The sequence below is a fragment of the Brachyistius frenatus genome, unplaced genomic scaffold, assembly GCF_029030835.1.
Source record: "Brachyistius frenatus isolate BFR_SWC_R1_liver_20210118 unplaced genomic scaffold, ASM2903083v1 Contig_4, whole genome shotgun sequence".
In the NCBI taxonomy this organism is placed as follows: domain Eukaryota; kingdom Metazoa; phylum Chordata; class Actinopteri; family Embiotocidae; genus Brachyistius; species Brachyistius frenatus.
Genome location: NW_027210603.1, coordinates 274,401 through 296,098, shown reverse-complemented (window position 1 = coordinate 296,098; position 21,698 = coordinate 274,401). Strand labels below are relative to the sequence as shown.

Here is a 21,698-nt window from a genome sequence, read left to right as displayed (position 1 = left end):
TTAAAACACTCACAGGTTCTCCTTTACGTCCATCTGAGCCGTCTCGGCCTCTCCCACCCTGCGGAGGCAAACAAATGACGGCATTTAACAGCTGCTAATAAATGGAATGAAAGGAATGAAACACAAGAAGAGTGGTGTGAAAAAAAATCATGCAACTTCAGCTCTGTACCGTGTCTCCACGATCTCCCTTCTCCCCCTGAAAGAAACAGGACAGATTTTAACTTCCCAGTGAGGACAGAGATGAGCAGCCATACAGCGAAGAAGACTTCAATCATCAGGGTTGCAGAGGAGTCAAATAAACTGAACCGGTTAGAATACAGAAGGAAAGTAGAGAAAAACTCACCCGAGGACACTGGACGGTGCACTGCTCTGTAACTGGTGGCACCTGAACACAACCACAGAGACACCGAGCTGAGAGGACGGACGCTTTTAGTATCTTTTTAACAAGAATTATCTCCATGATACTTCATAAAAAAAACACAAAATATCATGAAGAACAGTCGCTGAATAGAAGAGAATAGAAAGCTTTTTATTGTCATTGTACAAAACTACAATTAAATGAGTGTTGCTCCTAATCAGTGCAATTTTAAAGATAAACACTTGAAAAAAAAGGACCAAAAAAAGATATTTCCAATAAATATAAAGAGTTTCAGCAGACGACGACAGTCCTCCTATCATAACCGTTTTTAATTCTGCTTCTTAGCCTGTTGATGAACCTGTAGCGCCACCCAGAGGGCAGCGGGGTGAAGAGGCGGTGGTCCAAATGTTATATTTATAGAATAAATGTATTAAAGCAGTCATGAGAAAATGTTCTGGTTTTTATTATGTCGGCTGTACAGATTATTTTTTGTCCGTATTGAATAGTTGCAGTTGAGATAAACAAACAAAAAAAAAAAAGCAGAGGAACGACATGCAGCTCAAACTGAAAGCTGTTTTCATCATAAATATGTCAATAACATACTGACTGTGAATAATTAATATGCTTTCTGCCGGTTTCTTCTCACCTCCGGTATTCTGGCGATGCCACACAGCAGGTCAGCCAAGTCGCTGTGAAGAGAGTCCAGCTGAGCAGCATCAGGGGTGAACAGGATGTTCTGGGTGCTGCCGTCCGTCACGGACCGACGCAGATCTTCCATGTCTGCCTGGTTTATACCCACCGCAAGCACGGTCACACCTGACACACACACACACACACGCACGCACACACACACACACACACACACACACACACACACACACACACACACACACACACACACACAACTGTGTCACTGAACAGATTTCTGGATTTAAGCACTTTTTTCTTATCATTAATGCCACAGAATGAAGGAGGCGTCTTATTGTTTCCAAATAAATTCTGCAGCATGAATCAGCTTCTTTTATGTGAACAATAACAAACTGATACTCAACACACACATTTCGTATCACAACAGCTTAAATTCAACAGCATGTGCATGTTATTTTCTGTACGCTTTTAATTTGAAAAGTTTAGTTTAGAGCTCCGCCCCTTTGTTGCGGTCCAGCTGAAAATATTGTATTTATATTATTGACCTAATTTGTGAGCAGCCGTTTGTTTCCAGCTCAGTGTGAGAGTCTCTGCTGTGTTTATGTCCTCTGACCTCTGTGTTTCATGAGACACCCCTGTTGTACTGCACTTTGTATGAAGTGGTAAAGAAAAACTACTTAATGGTATTATTTTTGTGAGCATCCTGACTGTACATCTACATTTATATTAAGTTCTCGTAAATTCAAGCAGACACGAGAGCAAAAATATTTTTTTAAATAACTTTTGTGGCAATGTAGCCTCAAAAAAACTGGCCTGGTAGGAGCAGGTAGTTTCACACACCTGCAGCTCTGAGGTTGTTGGCTGCCAGAGTCAGGTTGTCCGTTGATTTCCTGTCAGCGATGATGACCACGGCACCGGGGACCCTCGATCTCCGTCCAGCTGAGGGGTTCAGGATGTACTGTCTGGTGTACGTCACCGCTTCGCCTGCAGAGGGAGACACTCAGTCTCACAACTGCTGCAACACAGAACCGAGCCGCTGCAGAGAAAAACAGAATGAAAATATACTGACCGATGTTATTCCCTGGAGTTTCATCAAACGGTGTGGACTGGATCTCCTGCAGCAGCGTGTCAGAACTGCTGTGGCGATTGAGCAGGAACCATCCTTTGGGTCTAAATCCATAGACGACGACCCCGACCTGAAACAAGCCGAACAGAACCGAAACGTTGTCGGGAGACTCGGAGCTATCAGCCTCGTACCTGTCCACGTTTGGAGACTTTGTTCTGTGAAATGTACCTGAGAGTCGCGGGCTCCGATCGTGGTGAGCGACCCCGCTGCACTCGTGAGGAGGTTGCGCAGAGGTCTGGCGAGGGCGGCCCGGTCGGTAGATGCCGGAACCAGAAACACCACATCCAGACGTCCTCCCACACACACTGCAGGCAGAGAGGTTGGTGAGGGTCAGCCAGGTGCTCGTAGGCGTGTCTGAGTGCATGAAGGAGTGTTGGTGTGTTACCGGTGCGTTGGTCTACAAAGCTCTCTGTGCCCGGTCCTCGCTGAAAGGTGGGCTGCACGGTGAATCGGTACCGACGGCCCAAACGCAGCCCGGTCACCTGGTAGGAGCTGGAGGAGGCGGGCAGCGTGACGGACCGGCCGCGACCGACATCTGAGGGATACGAAATGAAAAGATCACTTTAACATTAAAAAAGTCACACACGCTGACATTAACATGTAGAACAACTCGTCTCACCGGTCTCATCCCTCCACCGGAGAATATAGCCCGTGGCTCCTGGGAGAGGAGTCCAGCCCAGCAGCACTGAATTCTGGGTAACATCTGCCACTCGCACGGTCGTCGGTGAGGGCGATGGAGTGTCACCAGCTGTGGACATCGATACACACAATACATTATTCAAAATACAAGTATGTGATGCACCACTAAACTGTTGAACACAACAAAGACACATCAAGTTTCAATGACTTCTGAAATTTAGATTAGTGAATAAATATGAGCTTTAGAGGCTGTTTCCACCTTCCATCAACATGACGCCAAGCGGCCGGCTTTATATGAAAATGAACACGTAGGTTAAGTCACGAAAATATACAGTTAAATAAGCACAAGAGGAATCTGAACGTCAGGACCTGAATGATTCGGGTCACATGAATGAATTGTTGCAGCGCGTCCCCGCTGCTCTGGATCGATGAAGAGGGCGGAGCTTCTCTCAGAGCTCTGGGTCTCATTTGTGTCGAAAAATACGCAAAATTAAAAAAAAAAAAAAAAAAAACAGGCTTCGGTGAAACAAGCCTCATGTAGCAGCTTATTTTAAATCAGTAAAAAGCTGCTTTAAAGCGCAAGTTTGTCGTAAAACACTTCTGCTGTCTGTAGAGTTCAGCTGAACTCAGCTCATCACACAGGGGAGTGTTTTCAGGGAGCAAACAAATAAATAGAAGACGAGCAGGGAGAGATCGTCATGTGAAACACTGGATGGAGGAAAAAAAAATCCCAAGTGTCCCGGACCACCTCTGAATGTGGCCTGAACAGATCAGAAGACCTTCAGCTGACCTCTCGTGATCCGATCTCACCAGGCTGCATGTTGATGTCAGGTGGAAACGGGATGTCAGAGGCTTGACATTACTGAAACCTAAAAGAAGACGGGACTCACGTGTGGTGACTCTGACAGACACGGGGGTTCCCTCTCTGTTCTGGACCAAAGCCATGACCTGCACCTCGTACTGAGCTCCGGGGTCGAGGCGGTCCAGATCCACCGCCGTCACGTCTCCGCCCACCAGCTGACTCCTCTCCTCGCCGCCTGAAGCCCAACGGTCACAGCGGGAGTGTCAGACAGACTATCTCCCATAAAACATCATAGAACTGACAGACCACCAAGAACCCACCATCGGTTCTCTTCCAGGACACTCGATAAGCCGTGGCTCCCTGAACACCGACCCAGGTGACCCGGACCACCTCACCACGGGTCTCTTGGACCTGCAGGGACGTCACAGTCCCGACCACAGACCCGTCCGATTCTGACATTCAGGACAGAACTTTAAACATTTTATTTTGTATTTCCCCGAGTCTGGATGACGGTAACAACGTGTGCGCAGTGAGATACCTGTTCTGACAGTCAGAGTGGACGGACTTCCCTCCCGAGAGCCGACCAGAGGAGAAACCAACACGCTGTAGGCGGCGTCCGCCTGCAGTTCGTCGATGGTGTAGGACGAGACGTCAGCAGCAACGTTACGAGTCGTTACAACTCCCAAGTCATCGCGACGCCAGGTGATCTTATAGCCGGTTGCCCTGGACAACGGCGCCCAAGTGATGCGTATCCTCCGCGACGTGACGTCGACGACGCGAAGACCAGACACCGCTCCGCCGTTAGGGTTGGTCCGAGCCGACAGGGTGACCACCTCTCCGACCCGCCGGTCCACAACGGATGCAACGCCGATCACCAGCGCCTCGTCCGGCTGCAGGTTGTCGATGGTGTAGGCCGTGGTCTCGGCTCCCAGCACGCGGGACTGCTCTGCACCTGCAAGAAAATAAGGTGATTAAATATATGGAGATAAAAAAAAGTCCGAAAATAGAGAAAGGCAAATATTATATCCCGCTGTACCCGTACATCATTCTGCTATAGGAGGAAAACACTGCGGCTATTATTTGTATTTATTTGAACCAAATCACCAATCAGTCTGAGACCCGGATGCAGAGATGCAAAATAGGGTCAAGAGGAATAAGCTTTGTTTCAGCATTTGCACGACAAGCGTCTGCATTAAAACGACTAAATCGCTGCAAAAAACTAAAAAGAGTCGAGCAGGCCGGGGTTATTGCACGATCCAAACACATCATTTTAACTTTCAGTGAAGATTTTAAAAACATAACGTGAATAACAAAAAAAAGGGAAGAGGATGCTGAATAATATGTACACATCCAGCGAATACAAAAATATTCATTGTCAAAGATTTGCAATGCAAATCCAATAATAAAGCAAACTTTCAAATATATAACAACACGCAACACTTACTGTTGCCTTGCCTCCAAGTGACCCTGTACCCCGTTGCCCCGGTAACACCTGTCCAGACAATTCGAAGTCTCCGACTGTTTGCGTTTGTTACTCTGAGATTGGTCACTCTCCCCGCGCTTTGCTCTGCAATGAAGACAACGTCACGTTTAATATGACGGGGATTTTTATTCTTTTTATTGAGGTTTCACACCAGGTTTGCCATCAAGACATAAAAAAGTTTACACTAATGAAGACGCAGTTAAACAGATTTTAAGGCGCAGAAATTGGCAGATAAAAGTCCAAACAAAAGCTAAAAGAAGTTAGAGCATCCTGCCGTGTTCCTGCTCCGCTCACCTGGTTTGATGTACACCGTCACCGGGTCTCCTTCATTTCCTCCCACCAGCGCTGTGACGCTGACGCCGTACGACACTCCCACCGTCAGGTCCCTGAGGTCAAGGGTCGTCTGGTTTCCAGGGATGAGTCGGACTTCCTCTGTTCCCACTGAGATGACACGAAGACGCAGAAATGGCACCCACAACCAGGTTTTTATTCATAATTGGACAATAGAAGTTAAAATGAATAAAAAAGATGATCAGATGAAACCCGTGTACCTTCTGTGTTGAGGATGATGATTTGGTACTGTGTGGCTCCGGCTACACCCGTCCAGCCGAGTCGGGCGGTGCTGCCCAGAGACTCCACCACCCGCAGGTTGGACACCTTTCCTACTGGCTGTTCCTCTGCAACATCATGAAAAACTTTTATACACACACATCTCTAAGAAAACATATTCACAACTGCAGGGAATCCAACAGCGGCCCGTTTACGACCCATAAATCCACCCAAAGTGAGTTCAGAGCCGCCGGCTGACCTCTGGAGGTGGTGGAGACGGGCGTGGCCTCCTCACGACCCTCGAACAGGGTGTACAAGGTGATGATGTATTCGGTGTTGGGATGAAGGCCTGTGAGCTCGTAGCTGCTGGTGCTTCTGGGGAAGGACAGGCTCTGGACGCGGCCTCCTGGAGGGATCGGACAGATCAGTGGGTTCCAAATAAATAAAAACAATATCCTATTTAAAATAAATGCCCAGCCTTCTTTTGAGCTACAGTATGTTTGAAAGTAAATGCATGTATGTGTGTTTATATGCTTTGAGGACATCTGACCTTCGCCCTCCCTCCACTCCAGCCGGTATCCTTGGGAGGACTGGATGACCCTCCAGGTGAGGCGGATGGCGGAGGGGCCGGTGGTGGCCGCTCGGAGGACCTGCTGCTCCTGACGCTCTGAGGGCAAACGGACATGATGTAATATGGATATAAGTAAAGCTCTCGTCTCATCAATCCATCAGCAAAAAATGTTTCAGGACATTTTTTCATGTCGGTCTTAAGACAAAACTGAAATTCCTACATGTACATTGAATGGTTTAATGGCTGCTGTGTTCACTCCTTTTGTCTACGATGTGAGCAAAGACATCCCGAAAGTGATTTTAATGCAAGCTCAGAGTGACAAAATCTGCTTTCAATATACATCCGCTACTATACGTGAGGAAATTAAACGTTCACAGCTCTCTTGAGCCGATTAAATTAATTTACATGTTTTAAGTGCTTGAAGATCAGATCATTTTTAAAAACGTGTCATGCAAGAGAGCCAATAAAAGCAAATTTAATTATTACAGTTGTCATATTGACATTTAAGGTGTTTCATTCACAACTTCCAAATCAAAGCCTCGTTTTGATCCGCTCCCGTTTGCTCTGTTAAAGTTACTGCATTACGCGTTAATTGGAACTCAATACTTTCTGACTACATTATTGATTATTGTATGTAAACTTGCCTCCACAGTGATTACACAACCTTAACTGGACCAGGTCTACTATGTAACTCAGGGGTCTCAAGTATCAGTGCGTTCTTGCTCACATAAAAATAAACTGATTCAGCTGGCTTGAGTGGAGCTCAGCTATGTGAATAAATGTTACTAAACATAAGGAGCTCTCAGAAGAAAAAAGGTTGGAGACCCCTGATATATTCTATATTTTATTTGACTATATATAATATGTATTCTTCCACAGAGACTAAGGAATCACATCCTCACTAAGTCATCCTGGCTGCAGGGGTTTGAGGTCACATCCTGACACATCCAACTCAGCGCCGTGTGTCTTACGCTGAAGGCAGGCTTTTAAAAGACTGACAGGAAAAATAACTCCGAGTGCAGCGGACTGTCTCACTTTACATCAAGGTGAATGCAGAAGAGATTCAGTGAGACGTGCAGAGAAATAGCTACGTTGTTTGGTTGTTAAGTGTCTCAGTTCGTCTGTTTAACATCACCGAGTATCTGTTTGCAAATGCAAAAGTTTGAAACCCTTCGAATTCATTTGCACAACCTGCACGTATTCATACCAAAACTAGAGCTTTTTATCGTCAGGATTTAGAAATCTAAATCAACTGACAAACTAAATAAATTCGACTTAATTTCCGACCTAACGCCACACCTCTGCCCCGAGGCTGCCAGTGCATTAAACAACATGTCATCATACATGTCGGCCCCGCAAGACAATATAATAATATATAATAAATCACTGTAACACACTAACATCAGATTTAACTAATAAAATCCAGAGTTTCCCTGTGATTGGGACCCGATGAAAGAAACAAACGTCTCAGTATAAACATAGTATATGTCCGGACCCTGTGTGAAACTGGAGGCCTTTTAATTTGAAAAGTCGTGGCATTCAGACATTCACTTTCATAGCTCCGCCCTTCCTGTTGCGTACCAGCTGAATATATTGTATTTATGTTATTTACCTAATTTGTGAGCAGCCATTTGTTTCCAGCTCAGTGTGAGAGTCTCTGTTGTGTTTGTGTCCTCTGACCTCTGTGTGTCTCACTGTGGGCGGAGCTCCACCTCTGGAGGGAGCAAGCTGAGATTGTTCCACTCGTAAATCCAAAAGCTTTTGATAAATATTTCAATGATATCTTTGTAAATAAATATGAGAACTTTGTTGACATTTCTCAACATATTTTCATAACGAGAGGAAACGAACATATAAATCACAAACCACACACAATACAAACGGCTGCAGCTCAGCCACAGTTTCAGTTCCTGTGGTGGACAGTGTATAGAGCGACGTATACATCTCACTTCAAAGTCCTCGGTGCTCCACCCCGGCTCTCTGCTCGGTGGCCCCGCAGTGACTCAGCCTCGTTCAAACACCACCATATGGGCACGACTGACGAGAGGCAGATGGTGTGCGTGTGCAGAGCGAGTGTGTAGGTGTGCTGGAAATGTTCCCCAAACAGGAACATGTGTAGACGTTTCAGAAGAGACAAACCGCAGGGAGGAATTCTGGGGGATCTGTTCCATCTCTTTCTTTTCCTTTTTTTTTTTGTCCATCTCGGTTTCCTGCCCCTGAACTAATTTAAGAAACTCAAAGAGACACAAATTCCCATCAGTTTACATGTACACAACCTTTCACTGCTTAAACATGCTGCACATTTATGATCACACGACACAACCAGACCTGAGCACCTCAGAAACACACCGACCTTTGTGCAAAAAACTGAAGTTGTTTCTTACTGTTGCCATGGCAGCAAAGGGCTCTCTCTCTCACTCTCTCCCATATTTGATAGATGTATAGTAGCTTTACAAACTTTACATTCAGCTTTTCTGTCGTTTATTTTTATCAGCCAGTCTGTGAAGTTTTCATTTTGTATCTAAAGATCTTGAAATTGACATTTTTCTGCAAGTTTGCAAGAAAAAACATCTTTTAACTAAAGAAAAAAAAAAACACTCAGGCAATACGGAAAACACCTGAAATAACCACATGGAAAATATTATATTTTTCATAAATGACAACTAAAATTTAAACATGCAAACAAAAGTCCCTGATACAAAAGGGGATCCTCTGACTCTGTCTGTCAGGGAACTACTTTTTTAAATTCCCGTTGGAACCCTTCTGAAAGTTCACCTACCTATCTTGAACCTGGCGGTGGCCACGGGGCCTTCGGTGCTGCCGTCGTACAGCGGGATGACCGTCACGATGTACTCGGTATCGGGCTGCAGCCGGGACAAAGTGTGGAACTCGCTGTCGCCGGCGACCTCCACAGTCTCCACGTTACGACCTTAGGAAGACAAAAAACACAAAGATATGCCGATGCACGCTTGTACAAAAAAAAAAAAAAAAGAAAACTATCAGAGCCGAAAGATGTTTGATGTGACCTTTGACCCGACCTGTGAACGGGCCCCAGACCAGACGGTAGGCCTGTGCGCCGCTGACGCCTCTCCACCGCACTCGAACGCTGCCCTCCGACACCGTCTCCACCGACAACTGTTCCACCGCCTCCAGACGCACTGACGCAAGCAACGACACGAAGACGGCGTAAAAAACACATTCCATAATTATACTGGAAAACATTCGCACTACGAGGAGACAACTTTACTGTACATGCATTTAATGAAACACTGTCACTTTCCATTTGTGTGTTTATTACAAGCAGACGCTGCCGTATGACAATAGACAGGTATTAATAAAGGGCCGGAGGCGGGACTCACGTGTGCGGGCGTTGAGGATGGACGGGGACGGAGAGTTTCGGGGGAACAGCGGGTACAGGCTGACCACGTACTCCGTGTCGGGCTGCAGCGACTCCAAGGTGACGGAGGTGGAGTCTGCAGACAGCGACCGCTCCAACAGCTGAGCCGTTGGCTGACCTGCTCTCAGCCAAACAACAGACACAGAGGACATGCAGAGGAGCCGTTAGAGCCCCGAGAACAATCACTGATGAGACTGGAGAATAAGTCATCACGCACAAAGAGCTGACGAGGAGCAGAAGAACAGGACGAGCCTTTTGCTTAATCAAAAGTCAAACTCAAGGCCACCTCAGTGCAGACAACCAAAGGTTTATTTATTGCCTTTAAATGCAATGAAAGTCTTTCTAAGAGAGGCTGTTCACAATTCAGTTCCTTTCAGGCTGTAGCGAAGAAATTTCCCCTCGGGGATTAATAAAGTGAAATAAAAAAAATAAAAAAAAAATCTGCCATCGCAATAATTCATGCAAATTTAAGCAATATTAGCGCAAGCTCGTATGCAATTTAGCAAAATTCCCATGAAAAAATTTCGCCAACAGAAGCTCTGCTGAAGTATTATAGCATAATGACTTTATTAACAGAAATAACTCCTCATTTCCAATCAGAGAGGCTCCGCCCCTCTCTCATCTCACCATCAAAACAAACAGCTGCTGGCTAACGGGAACAACAGGAAGTGACGGGGTTTGTGGGAAATGTGGTCTTATGATGAATGAGGAACATGTTCAATGAGTTTTCTCCACTTCCAGCTGAGAGACTGAACTTTGTTTTAGTGTTGAATGAATGTGATTTAAAGCATGTAAATGTCTTATTCTGACAGCAGATGTGTTCTTTGTTCTGTATTTCAGTCACAGACGGTTTGTTCTGGAAACATTCATCACTTTAGACTCTTTTTATCACTTTGAGCCCCGTGATGCTTCTCTAAGTTCAATAAATACATTAAAAACATGAGAGCTCAAATATTTCTGTGATGTGCAGCAGGATTATTATCACAGGAAGTCCGCACAGATTACTATTTATCAGAAAAAGTGATTTTCTGCACTTTTACTGCACAAAACAATCTTAAAACTCACACAAATTACATGACAATTTTTGACAATATACTTTGACAAATATCATTAAAAAAAAATTAAAAAATCCTGGAGGGACTAACAGTTGCACCTGCATGTTATTTAAAAATATAGTTTAAGTGTCTGACTCCGTCTTGTTTGTTTGAATTATCAGTGAGAGAGCGGAACATTTGGTGAGAGCTGCGAGGCAGAAGAGCAGGTAGAAACACGGCAGCACTTATTACAGGATACACACTGTCCTTATTTAGATACTGTCTCTCACACACACACACACGCACACGCACACACGCACACGCACACGCACACGCACACGGCAGCCCGACTCGGTCCAGAAACGGCACACCTGCCACATGTTCAGCGGTAGAACCCTTATGACTACAGGAGCCCTGAGGGGCCACTTTTCCCTCCTGACTCACCCAAACCTGCTGACACACCCCACTCTGGAAATGTAACGTCAGGACAGACTTACAAACACTCCATGACATAAGTAAAAGCTTTTCTCAGTCTGCCCAAGTTCCCGAGCGGTGACGATGAAACGTATTTGATATTTTAGTGTAATGATTCGGGCAATAAAAATCTGCACTGACAGTCGGAGCCTCGGGGCAGCGAGGTGCGAGAGGAGCTTCAACCCAGACTGCTGCACATTCTTGACGTGGTTCCAACTTGCCGGCAAACAAGTTAACAGTTATTGACTAGTGCCGCTTCTTCTCCTGCTTTAGCTTCATCTTTCCGTTCGTGTTGCAGACGTCAGGGAAGTAAAAGCACGAGTCGGACGAGAGTCAGACACGAAGAGTCAGACAGAAAGCAGAGCAGAGAGACGAGTGTTTCTGACCTCGAGGTCCGTAGGTGAGTCGGTAGCCCTGGACGGGAGATGAAGGCTGGTCCCACCCTACAGAGAGGGAGAAGAAGCCCGCCTGGACCAGCCGGAGACTGGCGACACCCGGCAGAGACCCTGGAGGAGGAGACAGACACGGTGGCTGTACGAGGGAGGTTTCATCACTGTTTCCACGGTCTCCTTTCATTTCAACTCACGGGTTCGTTGCTTGGCCGAAGCCGACTCCCCCACGCTGTTGGGGTACTGAGCGATGACGGTCACCAGGTAGTCCGTTCCTGACCTCAGCTCTCGTGCGGTGAACGTCCTCTGACTGGCAGAGACGGTCTCCTGCGGGGACACACAGAGGTCATACCTGAGACACCCGTGGCATAGATGTGAAAGAAACAATGATTGCTGCATTTGCGAAAGCAAATCTGCCCACACCGAAACTAACTGCAACAGCCACGGATGGAGCGCCGGCCGTGATCGGATCTGTGAACGAGTCTGTGTTTTCTACCCTGAAACACGTGAAATCAAAGCATCGATCTTTCTGACTGACACCCGTGTGAAAGAATTGCTTCGAGTGGCAACAACAGAATACAAGCCAGATTTGAAGAGGATTGTTCAAGGCAAGGAATGCCAGAAGTCGCACTAAGCAACATGCATAGTAAAAGAAAAACGCTATTGTAAATGATGATATTTTTGTTTGTGGACTTGGTTGAACTGAGAGTTTGTGTGTGTGAGACAGTGCACACAATGTTCATTGTTGAAGATGACTGGCCTGTGGTCTGAGTACTGTAGGAGTCAATGTCTGTCATTATCATGTTGGTGTGTGACATTTACAATAAATCTGGCTGAGCAGAGGTCTGTGTGTGTGTGTGTGTGTGTGTGTGTGTGTGTGTGTGTGTGTGTGTGTGTGTGTGTGTGTGTGTGTGTGTGTGTGTGTGTGTGTGTGTGTGTGTGTGTGTGTGTGTGTGTGTGTGTGGAAGGGATGGGGTGATGTTCATGTGTGCCCATGTGTATGATGTGGCTCTTTGCGGTAACACAGTAAAAAATGTGGCTCTTAGTCTCTGACTGGTTGGCCACCACTGATCTAGGTTATATGGTCGTGCTGTTGCCCATCGCCACGCGTCAACACATCTCCTTCAACACCTGGACGCACCTGACGTAGCTCTGCTGTGATTGGCTGACCCAGGCCGGAGAGGGGGACATACTGAACCACGTAGCCGGTCAACGGACCGCCAGCAGGATTCCAGCGAATCCGCAGAGAATCAGACGTCTGACCCGTGAACTGGATGTTGGAGGGACCTGAAAACGCCTCTGAGAGGAGGAGGAGAGGAGAGGAGAGGAGAGGAGAGGAGAGGAGAGGAGAGGAGAGGAGAGGAGAGGAGAGGAGAGGAGAGGAGAGGAGAGGAGAGGAGAGGAGAGGAGAGGAGAGGAAGATGATGAGGAGGAGAAGACGAGAAGAGGCAGTGAGACATGAATATAATTAAATATAAATGTAATGTCTGAAATAATAGTCTCCTCATATTTGTGGAACTTTTCATACCATCGCTGGCGTAAACTCCGCCGGCCTTCGAACACACTCGAGGACTCACGAGAGGAAGAAGCGTGTTGAGCAGTTTGAAGTCTCCAACGAAGAAGTTGAAATCACTGCTGGGCTGCGAGGAGATCTGAGCCAGTTCGTTCCTGTCTGCACTCTTTATTCCTGACAAACACAAAACATAGAAATCGCAACAAGAAAATAATTCCTAACTTGTCTGATGAAGAGACGGGAGGCTGCGGAGGAGACGTACCGACGGTGAAGACGTAGACGCCCTGACTGCGCAGCTTCTGCGCTGGTTCCTGCACGCTGTCCTGAGACTTCCCGTCTGTGATCAGGATTGTGATCTGAAAGTGGAGGACGGACCACACGGGACGAATCAACAGAGAGGTGCCATGTTAAATATCAGGGCGATTCGATATGGATTCAGTCAATTTGGGATATTTCAGTTATAATACAAATTCTTATTGAAAATAAAACTGAATCTCAGAGAACTGATGAAGAAAATTGAACAAAGAACCCTTTAACAATGTGTATTATTAAAAATATTAATGTTTACATTTAGGATAGACCCCAAAACAGTTACATTCACGCAACTTTTATTCAACAACAAAATGCTTTCTTCCTGGTATAAGCCCCGCCCACTGCAGCCACACATACTCGAGGTTCAGATTCATTGGCTCTACAAAGTGTAAATCATTGCTAACATGACTTTTGACTGGCTGGATGCGACACTTCCCCTCGATACAGACTCTGATTGGCTGTTGTAGGCTGAGGACAGGATATGGAAGCTCCTATTGGTTCAGTGAGATGTCAATCAAACTGGCAGCGTTAAAACGCTACCTGACTTTACTGTAAACTGTCGAAAATAGAAGACGCCTTCCGGGAAGTTACAAATGATGCAGCTGCGAGTATAGACGTGAAGTTTAGCTCTGTAGACGAGGAAGTCGATGACGTTAAACCTCCGGAGGCACGAGAGTGGGCGGTCCGAACATTACGTCATGACCCAATTTCGGATTATTCAAGTGAAGCTCGACTTGAATCGGAAAATCGAAATTTTCAAACCTAGCCGTATTTAATTTGCATGATGTAACATGGCAGACTGGCTGCTCCTCAGACCTTCGGGACGTCCCGGCTGGACGTAGGGTTGAAGAAGTTATCAGCCACGAACTTGAGTCCAGCACCGGTGCGCGTGTTTCCACCTTTATAGTTCAGATTCTGCACAGCGTTGACGAGCTCGGTGCCGTTCAGGTAGGTATTGAAGGTGAACTCCACCCTGCAGAAAGAGAGCATGAATATATCAATTCTGCGCCTGCAGCAGAGCGGCGACGTCGTTTATTAATCTGTTCGGTCACCTCGAGGTGTCGCTGTACTGTATGCCACCAAACCGGATCCCCGACTCGCTGACGGAGCCGGCAAACGGCTTCACGATTCCGGCCATGAAGCCCTTCACCTGCAGGAAGTTGGCTCGGCCAATACTGGAGGAGCCGTCGACCAGGAAGACGATATCTGCTGCCTGAACATTATTACAGCTGCCTGCAGAGCGATGGATGGAACAAGGACGCAGATGAAGAACAGAAACATTAGATCTCTCTGATCGTTAGAGGGATAATGAAGGTTTATTAAAATGATTGATATTTTACCCTGAGCTTCAGCCTGTTTCATGGAGGACAGCAGGACAGTCAGAGTGAAAACCCAGATCCTCATCTTCACAACCTGGACACACAGACGGACACACAGCTGGTCTTAAGTCCAACAAATTGTAACTCGCCACTAAACAGTTTGAATCTCAATCTTGGGATATTATGCAGTTTTCCAATAATCTATTAATTTGTACTTAAATATAACAGTAAAATATGACATTTACAGTTCGCAAAAACTCCTGCAGACTTTGCTTTTTGCTTTTTCCTTCTGACCGTGTTTCTAGTTAATATTAGCCTCCATCTTAAATTAAAAGCTGCCATCCTGCAGCTGCTTCCTCATCATCCTCGTCTCTTCATTTTCCCATTCAGCTGCATCCCATTAGTCATGTGTTCCTCTCCATATTCCCTCCCTGTTATTTGTCAAATTGTGTGTTTCCTTACACTTCCAATCATTGTTCCTGCCTCTACCTGTTCAGACCCACCTCATATCTTTGATTTCCTGCCTGCCAGCCTCATTATTCTTAACATGTTTTATGGTCTGTTTGACTTTCAGGTGAAGTTTCTTCTATTATAGCAGTCTGCAGGTTTATTTGCATGTTCCACAGTAGCAGCACTCTGAATATATAAATCATAAACTCACATAATGACCAAAAGGCTGGTGGCAGAAATATGTAGTCATTAGTGCATCTGAGGGTCACCTAAATGAATCACTTTTATATATTCCTCCATTCAACCTGGCAATAGTATTTCTAGCATTTTCCCAAGACAGGCCAGTCAATCATTAAGTTTGACATCTGTGACATCATCATACGTAAAAAAAATAAAACTGAAACAGATTTATTTATGCACAGTTAATTCTAGTCCCACTTTTGCCTTCCCCAATATTTAAAGGTGTTCTCATATGACATTAAAAATGTATTCTATAAATCTGGGTTGTGATTTATCAGGCCTTAATAGCGCCATTGATGATGTTCACTGAGCTGAAGACAAGGAAAATATTATTAGAATTACAAATAAATATTGTGTAAACTGGGTTATCAACAATCCACAAATTACTGGAAAATAAACGCAACAATTCACTTACTTACCTGCAACCCTGAAAACTGATAATAAAAGGAAAATTGACAGTACGGTCTATTTGTGCCTTAAATAGTGACCATAGTTATTTACTATATGGACCTATAATATCTTAATCCCATTTAAAATTATAATTGTTGTTTCAGGAGTTCATCCACAAACAGAAGTCTTTCTGTGTGACTGTTGCAAAACCAGAAAACGCCGTTAAATGAGCTACCGGACTGAAAAGACCTCTGTGCACGTTGATATGACAAAACTGAACTATAAACCTATGAAATACAACACTAACCAGTCTAAATATTAATGAAATATTCATATTACTGACTCAAATTATCAAGGTGGTTACATAAAATGTGGAGGCGACTAAATCTGCACTCAGTCAGAAAAACGTACTCAAAAAATACTTGATAATGCATCATGCATCATGTATCATGCATCATGCATCATGTATCATGCATCATGCATCATGCATCATGCATCATGCATCATGTATCATGCATCATGTATCATGCATCATGCATCATGCATCATGTATCATGCATCATGTATCATGCATCATGCATCATGCATCATGCATCATGCATCATGCATCATGCATCATGCATCATGCATCATGCATCATGCATCATGTATCATGCATCATGTATCATGCATCATGCATCATGTAAGACTCGGCTGAAGTTTCCATCTACAGATTTAATAACCTCTGCATGGTAAGAAAGAAACATGTTGCAAGAAATGCTTCCTGTACTCATCCATCAAACAGCAAAAATCCTCCTCTTCAACTTTAACTCAGATTGAACTTTTTTATTTAAAGATTTGTAGTTTTGCCGTTATTAATCGTGTGCAGCAGAGACAAACAGGAAGTGTGCAGAGACAGAGCAGGACGATGACTTGCTGGTCGGGAGTTGAACCGGAGACTCTCTGCTGACAGCCTCAGTGCCCATGTAGTGTGCACCCTCTGTCTCCGGTTATTGTATATCTGGACTACCGATGCCAGATCTTTATGGACAATATGTGCCATTTTTAAAAGAACGTAACGGACCTTCGCTGTTCTTCGAGACTTTAAGGAGGAACTTCTGTCTCTCTGCACCGGTACCATGCGTTTCACCAAAACTCTCAATGTCAGCGAACTGGAGACGGCTTTGACCCGGTGAAGGAAATCTGTCATGAATGTGAAACATTTCTTTTCAATACGACTTATCTTTTAACATTCGCCTCATTACAGCAGCGATGCACGGCTCAGACACTGCAAATAGCTGACAGATGCCGACAGCGGAGATCAAAACATCTGATCTGCTCTGTGGAGCTTTAGAAGCTGAAGTAAACATACAATGTTATGAACAAAACCATAAGAAACCATTAACGTGGATGAAACATAATGTGTATGGAAGAATCAGCGGGACAGAAGTGATGATGGGAACCGACATAGGAACATTAACATCATCTGGATCTGGACGTTTTCTTCGCTGCACATTTTGTTGAAACCATATTGACTGTCGACGTCAGAACCGGCCCACATGAAAGACATGCTGACGGGTCCGATAACAGTCACACAAGACAGAACAACACTTTGTCCACTCCGGTGCCGTACTCAGAGCACCGAGGTTACAGCTACCGGGCTATTACCCTCATCAGTCTTCATCATGAACAGATAATATTGCCTTTTGTATGCAATAATATGAATATAGTTTCTACAATCAGCAGCTTAGCTCAGCTTAAAGAGCAGAAAGAGCTCCTGTAGCCTGGATTTGTCTGAAGGTAACAAGATCTCTCCTTCAGCATCTCAACAGCTCACAAACAGGACGTGTTCCATCCAGTTCATTTAATCTGTACAAAAACCAAATGGAACAAAAATGATTGTACACACAGTAACTAGAATATGTATCTACCATACAGACATGTGGACTCATGTCTCTCTATGATACTAACCGATTCCTTTCTTCTTTTCACACATGATATAACCAAGAACTTATCGTGCAGCAAAATCGTAAAAATGGAAATTCACCATTTTTTACGTGGATGTTGAATCAGACGTTGTAAGTAATTCAACTGAAGCGATGCATTTTTTTTAATCTTCTTTTCTAATGAATGAGGGATTATTTTCAGATGGACCTCCAGAAAACTAAGAAGAAGGAGTGACTTTAGCTAACAACACCGAGATAACTGATGGACACATTTTATTCACTTTGGATTTGATGAGAGAAGTTGAATGGGAGTCTATGGAGCCGGAGGCTTTTTGGAGCCGACCTCTAGTGGCACTCGCTGGTACTGCAGCTGAAGACTCTTCTGCATCACTCATTTTTCAGACCTGGAAGCTACAAACACTTTTATATCCATCAGTCTATGAGGAAGCCGTGCTGACAGAGCCTACATGGACCAGGATGCATTGCACACAAGGTTCTGAAGCTTAACACCCAAAACCTTCAGTTTCTGTTGCCAAACCTCTTCGTTTGTTGCACAAACTAATCAAAAAAACCATGGAATAACTACCAGTAAAACTACTAGAACTGATCTTAAACTGTAATGTTAGCAGTTATTGGAAACACAAACAACAAAGCCTCGTCTCTAATATTGGTAAAAGCAGTCGCTCATTGGTGGTCTGCCCTCTCAGTCCTGCTGGTTTTAGTTGTCTTTTCCATTTTATAATCCCGAAGAACGTCTCCAACATACTTCTGTCCAAATGAGGACGGAGAGGTTTGCTCTGGATGGAAACAGACGCAGCATCAAACTCTCCCGGCTGCATTTCTTCAGCTGCACACTCAAGACTCAACTAAAAACAGCTGAAACATCCGAATCAGGCAAAACACTCCATTTTGCGATGCCATTTTTCGCTGTTGGAAACAGAGAAAGTCGATGTACAATCAAACTGTTTTTGAGCGCCATCTAGGGCGCCGACTGAGACTAAAGCAGCCTGCAGTTCCTCCAACTACCGACTACATCACCGAACACTTCAACTGATGGAGCCACAAGAACAACACATTCTGCAGCTGCTTCCCAGACACAGAAATTATGGAGGAATTTCTTGCTTCCAACTTACCATCAACGGTAATCAGACATCCACATAAAAATATGGTAATAATTATTTTAATTATTAACCTAATTTATAACTAATTCAAAACTGTATATACACCAGAGTTTTTTGTTCTTGTCCTTTTTCAAACCCCCCGCCTCTGAAAAAACATTTCTGGCAAATTGTGAGCTGTTAGCTCACAATTTGCCAGAAATGTTTATTCCCTGAGAAAGATGGTGAGCCCACAAACACTTTCAGATGTTTTGTTCCAAACTCACGAAGCTCAATTTGTTCCAAACCAAATCCCCTTTTCTCTTCTCAACATGCAAAGTTTGTATTTTAAAACTTCTGCACCTATAAAATGGAATTATGTCCCATTAATTCATGACGAACCACATCAGCTCGCTGCTATTTTTCTGTTTCCTGTATGAAACCATCGTTAGTTGTGGTTATGAGAGCCAGGTGTTGAGACCGCAGTCTGTATCCTCAGCCTCCTCTGAAGTAGTCCGACTTAATTTAACAATTTCCGGGTCATTAAAAACTCCAGCTGACACCTAAACGTGGTTTAAAAGCGTTCCAAACAACAGCTTTCCACTTTTCTTTCCCTTCCTGCCGCTCCCACAAACCCTCCTCTACATTCAGGTACATACAGTACGACCCTGCTGCTATAATTTTAGAGTAATAATTGTCAGCTGTGGGAGTGACCCATTTATGATGAGCTCCCTTTTTTTTTTTTTTTTTTTTTTTTTTAGTACAGTGCATTTCTTCCACACCTGGAATTTGTTTTTAAAGTATGAAGTCACTGCTTATGGGCATGGCCACGCCCACTGCAGGCCACCTGGATATTAAACCAATCAAAGTGGGTTAAAAGGTCAAAGACAGATGAGCAAACTGCTGCTCAGAGCCGTCCTGGACAGGAATCAGGTGAGGACACCGACGGGAGGAAAGTTCGTGTTCAAAACAGGATCGACAGAAGAAGAAAAGTTAAAGGTTGATCCCCGAGCGACTGCTGGGAGCTGCACGGTTTGTGGTTTAGCAGAGATGCCATTCTCCCGGGGGGGTCGGCGGGCCACAGGCCACTGCAATGTGACAGGGTTGTGTAAGAGCCCGGCTCCCACAGCACAACACCAGTCAGGGACAGAGAGGGACACGGGGGGACGAAGGAGGGTAAGACGTCACAGTGAATTACCTGAATCTCCAGAAAAAAAAAAACTCTCACACCAGGATTTTGTGAGTTCAGTGACCAGAAGCAGCAGAAAAGCCAAAACCGGAGAGACTGATGGAGTCACTTCTGACCCATTTTCAGTTCAACATCTCTCACATCTGACAGAAACGGTTCCTCCAACCAAACTAAACAAAAACACTCAAAACAGCAGCATTGAAACATCTTCCACGACCTCTTAATGGAGCAAATAAACTCTTTCATCTTCTATTTCCGTATTTCACCAGCTTTGTATTACAGTTAACAAAAACCAGATGGATTAAATTCATCATCAAAGGGTTGAATGGACGGAGGCGAGTCAAACTCTCAGAGCTTACAGCTGCTGCAGTCCAGCACAAACACAGTTAAAGAGCAATTTAAGCACAAATGAAGAGGAAAAAAGTCCTTTTGTTTGAATATTTCTGAAAGTCATATCATCTTGCTAATCCTCAGAAACACATCAAACGTCCACACAGAGCAGCAGCAGCAGCGTCCTCTCTAGCTGACACAGTTGGGATCAGTCCACAGCCAACCAGCCAAAAAGTTCAGCAGGCATGGCTGCAACAATGCAGTGAATGAGATGTGTGCGTGTGTGTGTGTGTGTGTGTGTGTGTGTGTGTGTGTGTGTGTGTGTGTGTGTGTGTGTGTGTGTGTGTGTGTGTGTGTGTGTGTGTGTGTTGTGGTGGTGGTGGTGGTGAGGGGGTTGGAGGTGAGTCAGAGAGGAAGAGTTGAATCAGTGCTGGCATTTGCTCTTTGAGAAGCAATCCAGAGATATCAGGGGGATTTCTTTTTGGTTTTCTGTGAGCCAAACCACAGCAGAGATGTGACTGAAGAAGAACAGACAATTGAAACGAATCAAAACACAACAGACAGAGGAGGAAGAGGAGGAGTGAGACTGGCTTCCTCTGTGCAGCATCACTGCAACAATGCCCTCTCATCTGTAGTTCAGCTGAGGTCAACAGCTTCCACACTCCTCTCTTACTGCGTTTACAACAGCAGGATTTTTACTGTCTTATATTTAAAATGCATCTTTAGTCTGGAATCCAAAACCACAATCTGATTGCCAGAGCTATCAAAAACTAGATTATTTCATTAAAATAACATTTGAGAAAGGGGGGGAAAGAGTTCAGGTACACAGAAAGAGTTCAGCAGCCCAGCAGAGTCAGTCACAGCAGACAGATGCAGATGTGTCCACATTCTGCAGCATTTAATGACGAAATGCAGCGTGCATGTTGTGCATAACTACATTCAGACAGAGGAGCTCCCACAGAGCCCGGTGCCTCATCTTACCTGGGGGTCTCTGCTCCGTGCTCCGGGCCACAGCCTGCCGCTCCACACCTTTCCACCTGTAGCATATCCAGCCCGAGCTCCTCGTGCAGAGTGTCCACAGCTCCTCGTGCAGAGTGTCCACAGCTTCAGAGTGTCCACAGCTCCTCCGTGTCCAGTGTCAAGGCTTCACAAAGCTCAATGCAACGCCACGGTCATCCACTCAAAGCTCTGGTCGCTGCACCCCTACGGGGACTGTGGAGGCTGTGAACGCGGTCTGTGACTCCAGAGGCTGCTGCACTGCTCCGTGTGGGCTGAACGCGGCAGCAGCAGAACAGTCCAGACTTGTTGGGATGCCTGAAGGAGAGTCCTCAGCTCTCCCTTTTTGCTCTGCTCTTTTTTTTTCCACGTTTTTTTCAGCCTCCTTCTCTGACGAGGTGATAATGTCCCTCCCCGCTGCTGGCAGCCACGTGCAGCCGAAACATTGAATTTACTTCTCCAGGTGA

At 45.1% G+C, this 21,698-nt stretch overlaps 1 protein-coding gene across 1 annotated transcript in view; it reads right to left on the bottom strand.

Annotated features, from left to right (window-relative positions):
* The window catches only part of col7a1 (collagen, type VII, alpha 1), a 61,871-nt gene extending 40,600 nt beyond the window's left edge, over nucleotides 1–21,271 (bottom strand). Inside the window, exons 1-29 of the mRNA XM_069707900.1 lie at nucleotides 21,217–21,271; nucleotides 14,636–14,708; nucleotides 14,348–14,528; nucleotides 14,112–14,268; nucleotides 13,246–13,339; nucleotides 12,999–13,157; nucleotides 12,612–12,769; nucleotides 11,668–11,797; nucleotides 11,468–11,587; nucleotides 9,536–9,691; nucleotides 9,215–9,334; nucleotides 8,956–9,105; nucleotides 6,156–6,272; nucleotides 5,865–6,011; nucleotides 5,608–5,733; nucleotides 5,351–5,497; nucleotides 5,018–5,140; nucleotides 4,112–4,525; nucleotides 3,894–4,025; nucleotides 3,662–3,808; nucleotides 2,752–2,880; nucleotides 2,518–2,667; nucleotides 2,301–2,437; nucleotides 2,076–2,202; nucleotides 1,847–1,990; nucleotides 1,005–1,174; nucleotides 344–385; nucleotides 170–196; nucleotides 14–58 (exon numbers count right to left, since the gene is read on the bottom strand). Coding sequence (XP_069564001.1) covers nucleotides 14–58; nucleotides 170–196; nucleotides 344–385; nucleotides 1,005–1,174; nucleotides 1,847–1,990; nucleotides 2,076–2,202; nucleotides 2,301–2,437; nucleotides 2,518–2,667; nucleotides 2,752–2,880; nucleotides 3,662–3,808; nucleotides 3,894–4,025; nucleotides 4,112–4,525; nucleotides 5,018–5,140; nucleotides 5,351–5,497; nucleotides 5,608–5,733; nucleotides 5,865–6,011; nucleotides 6,156–6,272; nucleotides 8,956–9,105; nucleotides 9,215–9,334; nucleotides 9,536–9,691; nucleotides 11,468–11,587; nucleotides 11,668–11,797; nucleotides 12,612–12,769; nucleotides 12,999–13,157; nucleotides 13,246–13,339; nucleotides 14,112–14,268; nucleotides 14,348–14,528; nucleotides 14,636–14,699 — 3,813 coding nt within the window. The 5' untranslated portion in view covers nucleotides 14,700–14,708; nucleotides 21,217–21,271. The remainder of the gene's footprint in view (nucleotides 1–13; nucleotides 59–169; nucleotides 197–343; nucleotides 386–1,004; nucleotides 1,175–1,846; nucleotides 1,991–2,075; nucleotides 2,203–2,300; nucleotides 2,438–2,517; nucleotides 2,668–2,751; nucleotides 2,881–3,661; nucleotides 3,809–3,893; nucleotides 4,026–4,111; nucleotides 4,526–5,017; nucleotides 5,141–5,350; nucleotides 5,498–5,607; nucleotides 5,734–5,864; nucleotides 6,012–6,155; nucleotides 6,273–8,955; nucleotides 9,106–9,214; nucleotides 9,335–9,535; nucleotides 9,692–11,467; nucleotides 11,588–11,667; nucleotides 11,798–12,611; nucleotides 12,770–12,998; nucleotides 13,158–13,245; nucleotides 13,340–14,111; nucleotides 14,269–14,347; nucleotides 14,529–14,635; nucleotides 14,709–21,216) is intronic.
* Nucleotides 21,272–21,698: the final 427 nt, after the last annotated feature.